This window comes from Neopelma chrysocephalum, unplaced genomic scaffold, assembly GCF_003984885.1.
Source record: "Neopelma chrysocephalum unplaced genomic scaffold, ASM398488v2 Primary Assembly neopelma1_24, whole genome shotgun sequence".
Classification (NCBI taxonomy): domain Eukaryota; kingdom Metazoa; phylum Chordata; class Aves; order Passeriformes; family Pipridae; genus Neopelma; species Neopelma chrysocephalum.
The window spans coordinates 31,561,248-31,576,891 of NW_020897693.1; the positions used below are offsets into that span (position 1 = coordinate 31,561,248).

A 15,644-nucleotide genomic window follows, 5' to 3' on the forward strand; every position below is an offset into this window, starting at 1 on the left:
AACAATGAATATGAGGATTTTCTTCTTGAACATGTAAAGGGAATTCTGAGGGCTTCATTGGCAATAAACATGAGAGCCAAACCAAAGCATACCAACATCTACCAGCAGATCCGTTTGACATTTCCTGCTGTTTTTACAGTGGTACAGTAAAAATTCAAGGTAATTTATTAGAGAGGTGGTTCATGCTGAATGCCAGAGAGGCAAGTCTTGAGAACAGTACAGGAATTGTTACCCCCAGAAGGACACTAACTGCCGTATGCTAGCACACAGAGTGGGGAGAACAGCAATCAGAAGGAATGAGCCCTTAGCCTTGTGTGCTGCATGCCATGGAGCTGGAGACACACTGGCAGGATAGAGTTGAGGAAGACTGAACTGATTCAGCCTGTTCTCCTGCTCTTTTGTGAATGGCTTCATCTCCAGGATCACCCACTTACTGCTAATATGTTAAAAAGATGTCAGTGAAGTCAGCCTTCCTCAAGATCCAGCAACATGGAATTTGACTCTCATCTGGTTGATCAGAGGTGATGAACATTAAACCAAAACCACGTGGTTGCTCCTCTGTAACAATGCTGTACTTTGGAATCTGACAAAATTTCTATGTAGATGGAGCAAACTTCTGGAAGCTGTATCCTGAAAGTATCATAACTTCACGTCCATGGTATTGAGCAACTGTTACTTTTTTTTGGTCTAATTCAAATATGGAATCCTTGATTTCTTACTTTTTGGCAATCAGGCCGAATGTTTGATACTCACTTCATTTCCCCATGCCCTTTTTCTCAAGGGAAAAAAAATCAGACATTAAACTCAAGTGTTATAGAATGGAAGAGCTTTGTACATGGAAGAACTGTGAGGGTAGGGATCATCATGTTGGAGAAACAATGATCTTAAGAGACATAGAGGTCATAAAAATCATGAGTGTTCTGGAGTAGATGCCTAGGGATTGCTTGCTTGCTGTGTCTTCCAGTACAAAAGTGGCATCAAATGGCACTGGCAGACAAAAGGTTCAGATAAAATGGGAGGTTTCAGACAAAACCACACAACGTGTTGTTACGCTGAGCAGCTCTTTGCCACGGCATGTCATGGATTCGAGAAGTTCACGTGAGTTCAAGGGGAGACCAGCAAGTTCATGAGAGGGAACCAGCAAGGATTACTAAATAACCAGGTACTATCCCTGCCTTGAGAAGTCCCTCCAGATGGTTGGAGACTGGGAGAGGAGTGTATCCTTAAAGGTGCTCTCTGTAGTCCTAATATTTTTCCTTGGGCATCCTCTTTTGGCCACAATTGGAGACACAGCATTGGGTCAGATTCCATGTCTGACCCAGCAGACACAGTTGTACATCTTCATGTTCTCTGTGTTCCAGTGCCTGCATCTCACCTTTAAAAATTTTATGTCTGCCCACAAAGTGCTTCCTTAATGAAAGGGACAAACTCTGCACCTTGTAATATATAGTAAGACATTTTCTTCTCCCATAGCATTAGTAAGCTAGGAAGAGTATTTTGAAAAATTCGAGAGTGCAGACTTGTATTGTGTGGCATGCACAAAATGCACTTGTATTCTGCTTTTTCAACTAAGAGTAAGCTCATCTAATAATAATTTTAAAATAGAAGTGTGGATACCAAAACACAGCTTCTCCAACTCTTTTAATGACCAACTTTTAAAAAAATGCCTTCCCACAAAGAGTAGGGAAAATCCAACATGATGAAAGGCAAAAAGAGTATATATTCACGAGTTTAAATTTGGGGAATTTCCCTTTGTACGGGACACCGATAAAAAGTATTTCACATTATAATGCAGCTGCAGGAACAATTACTTATTATGAGTACCTTAAGCATGTTTTTTGAGGTATTTGCTTTAAAATTATACTAATTAAAGAGAGCACGTGGAATTATTTACTTTGGAAAATTAGGAGGGGTTTAGTTTTCCTGGCTGGCTGATGATGCTTTTATGCCGTTTTCCGCTGTTTCCCTGCGCATTCCCTAAGGCACGTCCAACGGGATTTTGGGTTTCCACGAATCAGAAACCACCCGACCAGCCTGGCAGCCCAGGGCTTTTCCCGCTCCACACCGCCCCTCCCCCCGCGCTACAGCGGCCCTGCTGCAGTGACTCTGCATTTCGCTCGCGACGTGCGTATCACGTCGCGACGAGGCGGCGCGCGGCGGCCGCGAGGAGCGGGCATGCGCAGCGCCGCGGGTGGAGCGTGACTGTGCGCGAGCGGCGCCCGCCTCGGCGCCTGCGCAGAGGGGGAGGGGGGCATGACCCGGAAGCTGTCGGGCGCTGTGTGTCGCGGGGCCCTGCACGCGCACAGCTCCGTCGGCCGCGCGCCGCTCCCGCCATGTCGCGCGGCTCCAGCGCCGGGTTCGACCGGCACATCACCATCTTCTCGCCCGAGGGCCGCCTCTACCAAGTCGGTGCGTGTCCGCCCCACGGGGCCGCCGCAGAACTGCCCTGTCACGGGCCCGGCCTGTCCAGCGCGGCGGCTGCCGACTCGGGGAAGCTACGCCGAGCCTGGCGGCCAGTGCGGAGCGGGACGCGGTGCCTCCCGTGACTCGGGAGTCTCGGTTCCCGCCTGGCCTGGTCCCGCGCGGTGCGGGGAAAAGCCCGGTGGGAGCCTGGAGCAGCGGCGGTCCCGGTCGTGCCGGCGTGGGGACCTGGGAAAGGAATGCTCGCATGAGATAAGGAAAACTTAGAGCCAGGGTGGGCTTTCTTGAGTGTCCCCTGCCATGGGAGGGACCTCCTCTGAGTTCCTGGTGTTCGATTTCAGATGCTTGGAGACCAAGATTGCAGTTATCCAGGGGCTGTTTATTCCTCCTTAAGTGTTTCTTGTGTGTCTTGCCAAGCCTAGGAGCATTGCGTTTTGGAATCTGAGAACTACGATAGCTTTTTGAAATGGGACTTGAACTGCCTCAAACCCTGCATGCCAAATTGACAGAGTCAGTTTTTGGATGTAACCCATGCGCTTCCTTGTTACACCTGAGTGCCGTGTGTTCTGTAAGCCGTGGCCTGTGAGGTAGCTGCACCCATCCTTTATTTTCAGGCTCCTTTGAACAGTCTGCAGTGAAGCTGCAGCTTTGCTTCAGCTTCTTCTGTAGACCACTTTTGTTCCTATTTTTACAGTGCACTGGCTTTTATGGAAGCACATCATGGTGCTCCTTTTGCAGGATACTCGGGGACAGTGCAGTCAGCTCCTAGCCTGGCAGGAGGACAGTTGGCTGAGAGGGCTCCTGGAGGATCCTCACAACAGGGATGGATGAATTGTTTTGCAGCGTCATCCTGATGCCATCTTCCCCTGGAGCTTAGTGGCTCTTCCCCAGCTGCGGTGGCTTCATTACACGTCCATTGCATGGCATGTCCATACATCCATGTGTTCTCCAGGAAGAGAGGTTGCTGGCATCAGACTGCATGAATTGTCTGTCGTAGCCATTAGTTTCTTTTGTGACTGCCCTTGAGTTTTTCTCAGGAAGAAGCCTATGTGGATTAGGCTTCATGGGCAGGCGGCCCAGTCTTGAGCCATCCTTTCTCCAGGGAGGAACAAGGAAAGCACCTGTGTGTGGGTGTCTGTACACAGGCAGAAAGTTACCTGTATGAGATACCTTCGTGCGGGTACTGTCTTGTATCTGGAGCATGTGTAATGCTTGTATGCAGCTTGCATGGCAAGCATTATACATACAGATGGTAGGGACAGTGCTTCCTCACACAGGGTGTCAGTGGTTCTGTGATAGGGGTGTCATGGATTCCGACCTTCTGTCACCATTAAAACGGGCTGGTTGGTCTGCATCACTTTTCAGTCTGTTTCTCTGTTGCAGTACTGCTTGTTGGGAATGGTTTCTGCATTCTGTAGTAGAGAGGAAATTGAGCCTTGGTTTTCTGCCTCCTGGGTATATTCAGCCATTAGGTTAATGTATGACAAATATGTATTATTTCCATACCTTTAACAGTGTCTTAGAAGCAAATATCTGCATGTTTGAGAGCCTCTGCATACAGCCTGAAGCTGTCATAAAGATATTTTAAGTACCTGTATGCTATAGGAAGAAAAATATGTAGATGTGCAGTTACCTTTAGGCAAGAGTGAGCTCACTTTACCTGCAGCCAGGCTGGTAGCCATGGCATTGGCAGAAATCTCATGTTTGCTTGTGATCAGATATCTAAATTTACCTATTTTATCGTTGTCCCTATGCTGGATTCAGATTAACTAGGGGCTGTCAAGGATGAGCATGGACATGTGTTGCTTTAAGGTTGCCATAAGACTTGAGGTTTTTCTGGAATTTGGCAGAACAGGAGCAGAGATTTTCAGCATAGTGATATTGGACTGAAATGCCTGTACTTTGTCTTAGGTCTGTCTTCTGCTTCCAAAGCTCAAAAAATTCATGTGCTATTGAAGTTATCTCATTTGAGAAAACTAACAGTTATTTCTCATTACTGTAGTTAAAATCCCTCAGAACATCAGCGTTCTCTTGCTACCTATTAGTTCCAGTCTTCAAAGGTTATGTTTCTTCTAAGTAGGGTCCTGGCGGGCGAAGAAAATTATTGTAGTCAAATTTCTGACTGTTGTGATATATTCAGGGAACAGCAAGGGGCTGCTGTTCTCAGAGAGAATGTATGCAGTGCTACTGAAGTACTTACACAGAAGTAAACAGACTTAAAACACCAGTAGCAACTTGGATTTGTTACACTGTAAGAGCCATTTCACCTTTTGGCTTATCTCTTTGAAAACTGAGCAATGGAGATGGTAATAGTACTAGTGCCAGAAGGACTGCAGTTCAGCAAGGCTGGTTGTCAGTACTTGTGAGCAAAAACTAGTTTGTGAGGGCATCTATTCCTGCTGCCACCTAAGTGTCACAGAACCACAGAATAGCTGAGATTGGAGGGGACCTCTGGAGATTATCTGTTCAAGCAAGCCCACCTAGAGCTGGTGGTCCAGGACCATGTCCAGACAGGTTCTGAATAGTACAGGTAACCTTTGCCAGTGCTCAGTCACCATCACAGGCAAAAAGTGTTTTTACGTGTTCAGTTTGTTCCAGTCGCCTCTGATTCAGTCCCGTTACTGGGCATTGCTGAAAATAGCCTGCTCTGTCCATTTGCTTTATACCCTGCCTCCAGGTGTTTGTACACATGAATAAACAAGTGTTGCAGAGCCTGGGTGTGGAGCTTCAAATGTGATCAGTTTGTGGGCACTGCTGGCTCACGTCTCACTGGGTTCTGTGCTTCACTGCAGGCTGGCACTGATCATCCCAGGGGAGGGGAGTGAAGAGGTGAGCAGAGTTGTGCATCTAGCAGAGGAAAAGGGAGAACATCCTTTTTGGCATGTTTGGGTAACGAGTAAATGCTCTTATGTCTGAGAGTAATAAATACAGTGCCATAAAAACCTGACAGCCCTTCCTCAACACTGACTCAGCAGATTGAACATTAAGATCCCGGTATTGCAAGATTTGGTTTTTTTCATCTTCAGATTATTACTCTTCTGTTTTACAGTCTCTTCCATAGGTCCAACTGCAGCTTTTAAAACAGCCGAGTTTCTTGCTCACATTATTTTAGAAGATAGTTTTGGCAATTTACTGTGCTGTTTGTAGACATGTTCTAAATTCTGTTTTCACTTGCATAGCTAACAAAAAACTCACCCACATTTAGTTGCTGCCTGAAACTTGCCTTTCTTAGCCAGATATTAAAAAGTTCTGAATGTTTATCGTATGTTGCCAGATAAACAGGTTTTGAAGTTGTTTCATGGATCATTTCAAGTAAATCTTAATCCACTGTACTTATGTGAATAATGTTGTTTAGTTGGCATCTGCATAGGTTTCATTCTAAAAAGTGAATAAAACCATTACAGTATTTGAAGTCAGAAAATGTGATAGTAAGGCTAAAACCCGTCTCCTGTGCCTGGTCAGTCATACCAGTTTTCATCTATATCAGTTAAGAACTAGAAAATAAATTTATATCCTTGCAATGGTAGCAATGCTTAAAATACTAAACTTCATGTCAAAAATTCTTCTATAAGAATTTATGGTTACTGTAGGTTAAGGTGGAACCATTTATCAGAACAGCCTTTTTGTTTTAAAACATATTCTGTTGCTGTTAAGCTTGAACAGAACAGAACAGCAAATTATAAGAAATATTTGAAGGAAGCAGTGACAGTGGTTTTGTGAAGAGAATCAATTACTTCCAATACCTGTCAGAAAGTTCTTGTGCGCATTCTACTGAAGACCTTAAGGACACAAAGTGCTGCACAAGTATTAAAATATTAAAAAGGCCACAACTTTGCAAGATTCCTGGGTGGGGGGAAGATGTGTCAGAGTTAGTTGTACTAGTATCTCTGACACAAGTTTTTTATTAACACTTATATGTTTTTCTAGAATATGCATTTAAGGCCATAAACCAAGGTGGACTTACATCTGTAGCTGTTCGTGGGAAGGATTCTGCAGTAATTGTAACACAGAAGAAAGTACCTGTAAGTAGTCTGGTTTTGAGGGGTGGTCTGGAAGGAGAGTAGAAAAAAGGTGGGGGTGAGACTCTGCAACATTGATATTATGTTTATTAGCACTGACATATATTGTTGCTTGAATTGAATATGTAATTATCGTGCTTATTACAAGTTCTAGATCCATTTAGTGCTCAACTGTGAATTTCCTCACCAAATACTGCAATATTGGTTTCCTCTGTAGTTGTTGAAGGGATAAAACTAAAATATAAAGTTGATTTTGCTGTACTTTAGCATGCATACATTGCTCTGGCTTGTAAGGGCTGAGTTGTCCATAATCAGTTGCCTGATTTCTTTAATTGCTACCGAGAAAATGTTATATCAGTAGCATGCAGAAGAGGTTTTCCTGAGTGTTTCAGCTCAGTGATGATGTATTGTTGACAAAAGTGGTAAACTTTTGTGTCTAAAGGGAAACAGCATGCAATAAGAGAGCAAGTTTTTGTATGTGGGTTCTGAAAGTTTCTTCAGAGGGAAAAGGACTGTGATGTAGATCATGTTCTTGCTGTCATTATTTTCCAGATACTGCAGTTTTAATCTTCCCTATTCTCCTATTTTTTCCTTTGCATACCTACAGCAGTAAATGGTGGAGAGCCTGAAAAACAATTTTTGGCTATTAGTGGGTCCTTTTGAGCGCTTCTGTAGATACCAGAGCATCAGGGTCTGTCTTTTTTTTTTTTTTTTTTAAACTTCAAGGACAGTGTTTTCTATTAGATTATTTCTATTTCCTCTCTAGGACAAATTACTGGATTCCAACACAGTGACTCATTTATTCAAAATCACTGAAAATATTGGCTGTGTGATGACAGGAATGACAGGTATTTAATTCACCATCTTTTTTAAATATTTAAAGTATGTCAGGTTTTTTATGTAGTTCGCTAGCTTTGCATCATATAATATCAATAAATGCTCTAGGACATTTGTTCCACTCAGTCTAGTTTTGGAGAACTTATCTAGTTCTAATGGGTATATTTAAAGACAATGTAAAGTTGGACCTGGAATTTGCATTCTCGGGCAATGCTGGAAATAAACTTGGTACGTGTTCAGTGAAATTAATATTCATTCTTTCTGTCTAGCTGACAGCAGATCCCAGGTGCAGAGAGCCCGCTATGAGGCTGCTAACTGGAAGTACAAGTATGGCTATGACATCCCTGTGGATATGCTGTGTAAAAGGATTGCAGATATTTCTCAGGTCTATACGCAAAATGCTGAAATGAGGCCTCTTGGTTGCTGTAAGTATAGTGTGTGAAATTAATCTCTTCTGTTTCTTGTCTAAGCTTGCAACTTCTTGTATAAGAAATTCTCACCCATTTTCAAAATAGGCAGCTGAAGGAGTAAGAGGCATGAACAGCCAAATGAGAGAACAGCTTTGGAAGTCTTGAATTGGAGCCATGATTTTACCATTGACTCAGCATTTGAAATTATGTGGCCTCTTTAAAATGTGTGATACTGTTTCACCTCAGTTTTTGGGCCCTAGTCTGTTTGCACTGCACAGTGAGGTCTGTGAGTGTGAAATGCTCTTTTTAATGGTGTCTGTTTGTGGTGGTTTGACTTTGGCTGTATGCCAGGTGTCCACCAAAGCTTCTCCATCACTCTCCTCTTCAGCTGGACAGGAGAGAGAAAAAATACCATGAAAGGCAAGATATGGGCAGGGAGAGATCACTCGCCAGTTACCGTCATGGGCAAAACAGACTCAACTTGGGGAAATTAATTTATTACCGAGCAAATCAAAGTAGGATACTGAGAAGTAAAACCAAATCTTCAGAACACCTTCCCCCTACCTTGCCTCCCAAGTTTAACTTTATTCCAGATTCTCTACCTCTCCCTCAGGCAGAGGGGGACAGGAAGGTGGATAATGGTCAGTTTATCACACATTGTTTCTGCTGCTGCTTCCTCCTCAGGGGGAGGACTCCTCACACTCTTCCCCTGCTCCAATGTAGGGTCCTTCCCAAGGGAGATAGTTCTCCATTAATTTCTCCAGAGCGAGTCCTTCCCATAGGCTGCAGTTCTTCATAGACTGCTCCAGCATGAGTTCCCTCTCTCCACAGGGCCACAAGTCCTGCCCCAGTGCAGGCTTCCCCTGGGGCCACAGCCTTCTTCAGGCATCTACCTTCTCCAGCATAGAGTCCTCCAGAGGCTGCAGGTGGATCTCTGCTCCACCATGGACCTCAATGGGCTGCAGGGGCACAGCTGCCTCACCATGGTCTTCATGGGAACCTCTGCTCTGGTGGCTCCTCCCCTTCCTTCTTCACTGACCTGTGTCTTCAGAGCTGTTCCTCTCTCCTATTCTCACTCTCTATTCTGCCTGCATTTGCTTCTGACAAATAACTTTTTTTGTCCTTCTTAAATACATTATCCCAGAGATGCTGCCACTGTTGCTGATGGGCTCCACCTTGGCCAGTGGTGGGTCCATCTTGGAGCTGGCTGGCATTAGCTCTGTTGGACATGGGGGAAGCTTCTAGCAGCTCCTCACAGAAGCCACTTCTGTAGTCCCCTCCCTGCCAAAACCTTGCCATGCAAGCCCAGTACATTGTGTCTGGGTAAACATGGCTGTTAGAACAGACAGAAGGAGAGTGCAATTATGCTTGTGCAGATTTTGTGGCGGTTTTATCTAAGTAGTATGTACAGGACAGATCTGCATTATTTTTGGTCTTAACTTAGCCATCATGTATATAATGTAGAGAAGAAGTGCTAAAAATATTTCCCTTGCAAATATTTCTACATCTTGTTTTATAACAGCAAATGCAGATTAAATTAAAAAAAAGTTGTGTGAAAAGTCATATTTTTGTAGATATTCCTGGTCATCTGTGTATTCTGAGGTTGGTTCTGACTTGTTTTTTCTCTTACATTTGACAGTAAGCAAATTATAACTATGTTCATAGGGTGTTCGGGAACTGAGGTAAAAGACTTAAAAGGTTTCCTCAGCTACTTTTTCATTAACCATTCTCTCTGGGTTTCTTTTTGATTGGTTGGGTTTTGCCAGGTTTTTTTTCTTTTAAGAAGAATAGTTTCAGAATTGATGAATCACTTCTCATAATCACAGTAGGCACTACAACTTCTCACCAAAGAAGCAACATTCAAGGTTGCATCACAGTTTCCATGATGGGGCAATTTTCCTATGCTTGTAATTTTCAGGAATGATTGTTTCTTTCTTCCCTTGGCATTTCCCATGCCTTGATACTACTGGAAATTTCTTTTTTAAAATACATGAATAAAAATGCATTTTTCTTGACTTCCCTTAGTGTTTTTAAAAAAATATGAAGGGATTTTTTTTCTGTTGTAGTAATAGCTGCTCAGAAGCTTATCAACTCTAACCACTGGTTAAAAGTTACACAAGTGTAAAGTGAAAGTAACTGAAAACCTTGACCTTGTTCTGTTTTGGGTTTTTATTGCAAGTATTTCTTTTGACTTATTTTTTAATATGCATAATGAGACAATGCAGCTGTAAATCAAGAAGTGAGAGTGAACACATGCATTTCAGTGATGTGATCAGTTTGTGTTACTTGAAATCTATCCAGCTTAAACTTGGTCAAATGGTCTTCAGAGACTCAGTTTGTCTTGATTTCTCTGTTTCATTTCAGATTCTTTTTTTCTTTAAAGAAAAGAGGAAAAGGTATATAATGCTTTTCAGTGCTTTTTAGGATTACAAACGAGAAATCTAAATTCAATCTTTTAATATTTCCATTAGTTTCAACATGTTTGTAAAGTTGCTTTCTAATAGAAAGCACATCGTAATGGAACTATTGTTTACACTGTGTGTCATATAACACAGGATGTGAGCTGTGGCTAGGTTAACTTTGTATCAGAATTAAGCTTTTGTATTTCCTGACTTTGTGGTTCTTTACACACTGAGCGTGGTAAAAATGTGTTTTTAATGAGTAGCCTTCCTTGGGAATCACGGAAATATGGTTCGTGCTAAACTGAGTCACACCTGGTAATGAGATGCTCATAAGAAATGGCAAATTAAAGAGGAAATCGCAGCTCCGGCTATGGGACTGATTCCCAGAAATGTACTGCTGTGCGTGCACGTTTTTTCACAGGAGTATCCATTCTATTCTTGAATTGAATTGATAAAATTGGGAAATAAAAAGATTAACAAATTTTCTCTTCAAGGTATGATTTTGATTGGTATTGATGAAGAACACGGCCCTCAGGTATACAAGTGTGATCCAGCAGGTTACTATTGTGGATTCAAGGCCACAGCTGCAGGAGTTAAACAGACAGAGTCAACGAGTTTTCTTGAAAAGAAAGTAAAGAAGAAATTTGACTGGACATATGAACAGACAGTAGAGGTAGGCCAGCAGAAGGAAATAAAGATTTGTTAAAGTATTTTTAATGAATGTGCTGCATGTAGGCTTGCAATATAGAGAAATGCAGGTAGGCATTTCAGCTTTCCTTGCAGTTCTGTATTGCTGCTATAGCAAGAATAGCTATTCCAACCAGAAAATCTTTTGAAGGTATTCTGCAAATGTTTAAATAGTCATCTATTCTGCTTTTTCTGCTTTATGTTAGCTGAAGAAGATTTTGTAATTGTAGCACTCCCATTGTAGCTGGTGGTTGGTTACTACAGTGTTTGGTTTTGGGAATACCAGTATGACTTACTTTTAGTCGCATTTCAAACAGTCTTCCTGTTTGAAATGCCTTCTAATATGATCTTTGCATGATAGAAGGTTGGTTTTGTTGTGTGGATTTTTTACTATGAAAATGACTTGTCCTTTGCTTTTTGTAGATTGGTCTTTTTAGAGAGAGGAGTGGAGAGGTACTGTGTTCTGTAGCAAGGAAAAACTATTTGGAACTTCTAAGCTGAGGTTTTGAAGTGAAAGGAAATAACTTTAAACTAGAAGGAAGGGTAGTTGTTAATGCTATGTCTATTTAAAAAAAAAACCTTAGTGCTTTATTTTTAATGATGAGGGGTTTTGTCATCTTTCAGACAGCAATAACATGCCTGTCTACTGTACTGTCCATTGATTTCAAACCTTCAGAAATAGAAGTTGGTGTAGTCACGGTGGAAAATCCTAAATTCAGGTAGGTGATCAGTGTTGATAAAACTTGGTGTGTTTCTCTGGTTATTTGCAATTAGTTTTACCTTCTTGTGTAATCGTAAATCGAGAAAAGAGATAAATGCCAGAGGCTGACATTCTGGAGGTTTTTTTACTTGTAACTCTTCAAAACATGTAGGGGTAGAAAACATTGTTTAAAAAAATAATGCATTTTTAAAACATTTGACATGGTTAAGGGATTCAGTAAAGTGTTCTCTTTCATTTCTTAAAAGGGTATTGCTTTACCTGATGATTGAAATGTAGTTACATCTGGTCTAGTTGTGCTCTCATGGTTAGAAGCATAAAAATCTTTCTTTGTACTAGTAGCTGGAGTCCACTTCCAAATCATAGTCGTGCCAATTAATGCAGTAAAGTCTGGTGTACGTTATGAAACATTTACAAGTTCCTTATTTTTTTTAATCCTTTTCTAAATTTAATCTTTAAATTATTCTTGCTCATCTTGTAAATGTAGCAGTTTTTAACATCTCCAGTATATAGTTAATAGAATATGAATTTGTATGATTTGAAATATTCTATTTAAATTTGACAAGATTTTAAATCCAAGATCTTGGATTTAAAAAATCACTGTAGTGATTTGGAAATGGCTGAACTTTTACTTTCTGAGTACACTGAATTCCTATCCAGCATGAAAGCAAGGCACCTGTTATTTCCTCCCTCCCTGATTGTTGCCTGAGTGTGAATGCAGCACACTGTGTGGACCAAGATTACTTGGTCAGTGTGTCAGACAACACCTGGAAGTCTTCTGGTTGAGGGCAGGAATACTTCACATCGGATACAGTGTACTGGACAGCCTTCCCGAGACACAATGAAGTATGTGTATAATGCATACAGAAGTATGAATAAAATGTGGAAGAAAAAGTTTTGGGGATTTTTTGTAATGCAAAATGACCCTCCAGGTACAGCTTACCTAAAATTTTGATAAGTTTGACTTGCTGCATAGGGGCTCAGTTATTTCTGCCTTAAGCTGTCATTGGTTTTTTTATTTATTTAAGAAGAAAGAAAGAGAGGAACAGATAAATAGGGAATAAAGTCCTTTGCTACTTTAGTCTAATTACTTTGTAAGTGGGGATTGGAGAGAGGCTTCAAACCATTGGGTCCTACAGGTGCAGTCTTTTAAATGTTTCCTTCCTAACGTTTTCTGGAGTTGACACAATGATGGTGGGTGGTTTTACATTTGGTGGTGTGTGCTTAGAACAACAGAATAGCTCAAGATCTTTGAGAAAGCATGCAGGAGCTGTATTACCCCTTTTCTACTGCTGCTCAAGTGTCAAGTGCTAGCTTTCTGCCAAACTTTATTTATTGGTCATCTGTCCTTTTCAGAAAGGGCAGATAACAAGCAGAGGGAGACGGCTATGAAAACCTGGAGTAATCATACTACTAATTGCCATACCCATTCTTCTTACCAGGTCCTAACTTGAAAATTTATTACTTGTGAAGAATTACCTGTTCTGTTTCCACCATTTGTTACCTCCTTTTCTCTAGTGCCTTTGATTATTCCTTTATTTTTCAAAAAGAATTGAAATGTCAGCCTGTGGCCCTGGCAGCAGGAGTTTAAAGGGTAGAAAGATGCATTGCTGTAAAACTTAATTGTGTACATATTAGGTGGTAATATTGGAACTTAAGGGGAAGAATCATTTAGGCTATTTAAGATGTCTTTTTGTTCTTTCAGGATCCTTACAGAAGCAGAGATTGATGTGCACCTTGTAGCTCTGGCAGAGAGAGACTAATTAGCATTCCCATTTCCATTGTCTGTGCTTCTGGACAGGATATTTGGTGAAAAGAAAACACTTATGGATGGCTTTAGATTATGGGTGGGAAACAGTGTTCGCTATATGATGTATTTTACTCTGTACAAATAAAACAGAGGTTTTTGAAATGTGTCGTATCTCCTTTTAATACAATTTTTTCAACTTTCAATTCTGTGATACTTATCCAAATGCCAGATGATTTTGAGCGTTCTGTGATGATTGCTTGCCTTTTAATTGTATTTTAAGAGAAGTTTTATACTCTGAGCTGTATTTTTCATCTGAGTTATTTGGCTCCTAATTTAAAGTTATATATCAGTTTTTGTGATATGTGTCCCCTGAGGTAATTCTTACATTCACGTTCATTCTCTCCTTGCCCTGATGTTGAAAGGCTTACAACGTTACTGGTTTAATTGTGGGGAAATTAAGAAGATCTTAATATTTGCTCAGGTTTATAGGAGGATATAGGGCAAAAACTGAAGGAAAAAGCTTGAGCTGTGAGTTCCAGTCCAGTCCTTTACACTAATTTATTTGGGGTACAGGTAGTGAACGGATGTCTGCTGTAATTAAACAGCTCTGAAGCTAACATTTCTTTAAGGAACATATTCTATATGCAGCGTACTTTAGGATTTTGGCTGTTAGTCACCTACCAGGTTTTGAGGCTTTGGTGGGCAGTGCCAGAAACAATGCGGGGGCTGGATGTGGCCAACAGACAAAATCCATCAACAAGAGTGTCTCTGGGAAGCAATTGCCCTTGCTCCTTCGGAGGTTCTGGGTTAGGAGAGAAGACAGCAAAAACTTGAGTGAAGGTAAAGAAAAATGCATTTTTGTTTTGCTTCAATTGAAGGGGTTCCAGCCTCAGCAGCAAAAATGGAGATGATGAAGTGGTGAGGAAGGAGACACTGAGGAGGAAGGGAAGATTACCAGACAGTTTTAGCTGTTGTGCAGACATGTGAGTCTTCTTGAAAGAGTGCCAAGCTAATTCAACTTAGTTCCTTACCTTCATTCCTCTGCTGTGCTCTTCCCACATTGGCTTTAATTATTCCAAAATTTTCTTTGATTTTTTTTCAAGACCTTTGGGGAAGGCCTCATAAGTCATCAGAAACTGGAATTGTGTAATTTTTTTCTTTGTGCTTTACAGTTAAAGTCCCTTGAATGTGTATTTTTCAAGTTCATTGTAGTAAAGAAGATGCAATTCTGTGTTTGGTGGTTTTAATAAAAGACAATGCTAACCTTATGTGATAACTCAGTTGAGGAGATTCAGATATACTGTGAATTGTTGACTTCACAAAGCTTTTTGAATTTTCATTCATGCCTCCGTGCTTCCCTCTTGTCAGATAGTGTAGTACAGGTGATAAAATGAAGCACTTCTGCTTCTGGTTCTGGGTTGGTTATCTGAGGATTCTGTGTGGGTTTGTGAAACAGTTGGCACATTTGTGCAACTAATGGCATGTTTAGAAAGGTGTGTTGTTTCAGCTGTCAGTGATGGCTGAGTTTCTGAAACACCCTAGGATCTTTCTTCCTAATACTCCAGTTGTATAACAACCTGGAATTTGAATAGACTTAGGTCATCATTTATTCTACCATAAAATATAATCCACTGATAATTTGTTCTTGATCAGCTTTAATAATGTATAGAGAACTTCACTAATGACTTCTTGAACTTCCTTGAAAATTTAAAGGAAGAGGACAATCAGGGAGCCATATGACTAGAGCTCATTTGCATGGTATTTAGTATCAAAACTCCCTGCAACTCCTTTAATTCTAAATTTTGGAGCTTGTATGGCATTGTATAACTCAGGTGATGGTTCTGAGAGGAGTGGGTGTTTGTTCATGCCTTGTTTTGCATGCCTGTTTTGCAATGCAGAACAGCCTATCTTGTGTTCAGAGATGAGGAAATAAGCTGTCTACAATATATTAGCTGTAAATGTTGCTTTTTTTTAATAAGCAAAGTTAAAATTGCAGCAACTGAAATGTTATTTTTGCTAGTGTTTTCCCTGTAGTGAAAATTCATGGTTCTCTTTTCATACTAATAATGGGGATTTTTCTTTTTCAGTCAAAGCTTTTTGTTATTGAAGGTAAGGCAGTAATGCAGGTGGGGATACCTGACCAAATGGGAAAACCCCATGTGTTATGCATAACACATAATTACATTTTTCACACCCTGGAGCAGATAGCACCTGCAACCAAACTACCAGCCATAGCTTGTGTTGAGCTGTACCTGTTATCACCTTCTGTTCCAAACCTGGCACTTGCAAAGAAACTAGAGTATGCATGGTACAATACTAACACTTCTAGTTCGAGTAGGGCTTAGCAAGAGTGATACCAGACTTGGGATAGCTCCACATCTTTGTGGTTTGTTGTGCTAG

General features: G+C 41.1%; 1 protein-coding gene across 2 annotated transcripts; it reads left to right on the forward strand.

Annotated features, from left to right (window-relative positions):
- The first annotated feature begins 2,265 nt into the window (after positions 1–2,265).
- On the forward strand, positions 2,266–14,999 carry PSMA6 (proteasome subunit alpha 6). Of its 2 annotated transcripts, XM_027670728.1 has the most exons (7): positions 2,266–2,409; positions 6,349–6,443; positions 7,207–7,288; positions 7,547–7,702; positions 10,584–10,762; positions 11,401–11,495; positions 13,200–13,406. In XM_027670728.1, the coding sequence occupies exons 1-7, from the start codon at positions 2,334–2,336 to the stop codon at positions 13,255–13,257; spliced, it is 741 nt and encodes a 246-aa protein (XP_027526529.1). In that variant the 5' UTR covers positions 2,266–2,333; the 3' UTR covers positions 13,258–13,406. The 2 variants fall into 2 exon arrangements, with proteins under 2 accessions (XP_027526529.1, XP_027526538.1); XM_027670737.1 differs by lacking the exons at positions 11,401–11,495; positions 13,200–13,406 and adding an exon at positions 14,958–14,999 and having other exon boundaries at positions 2,267–2,409.
- The last annotated feature ends 645 nt before the right edge of the window (positions 15,000–15,644 follow it).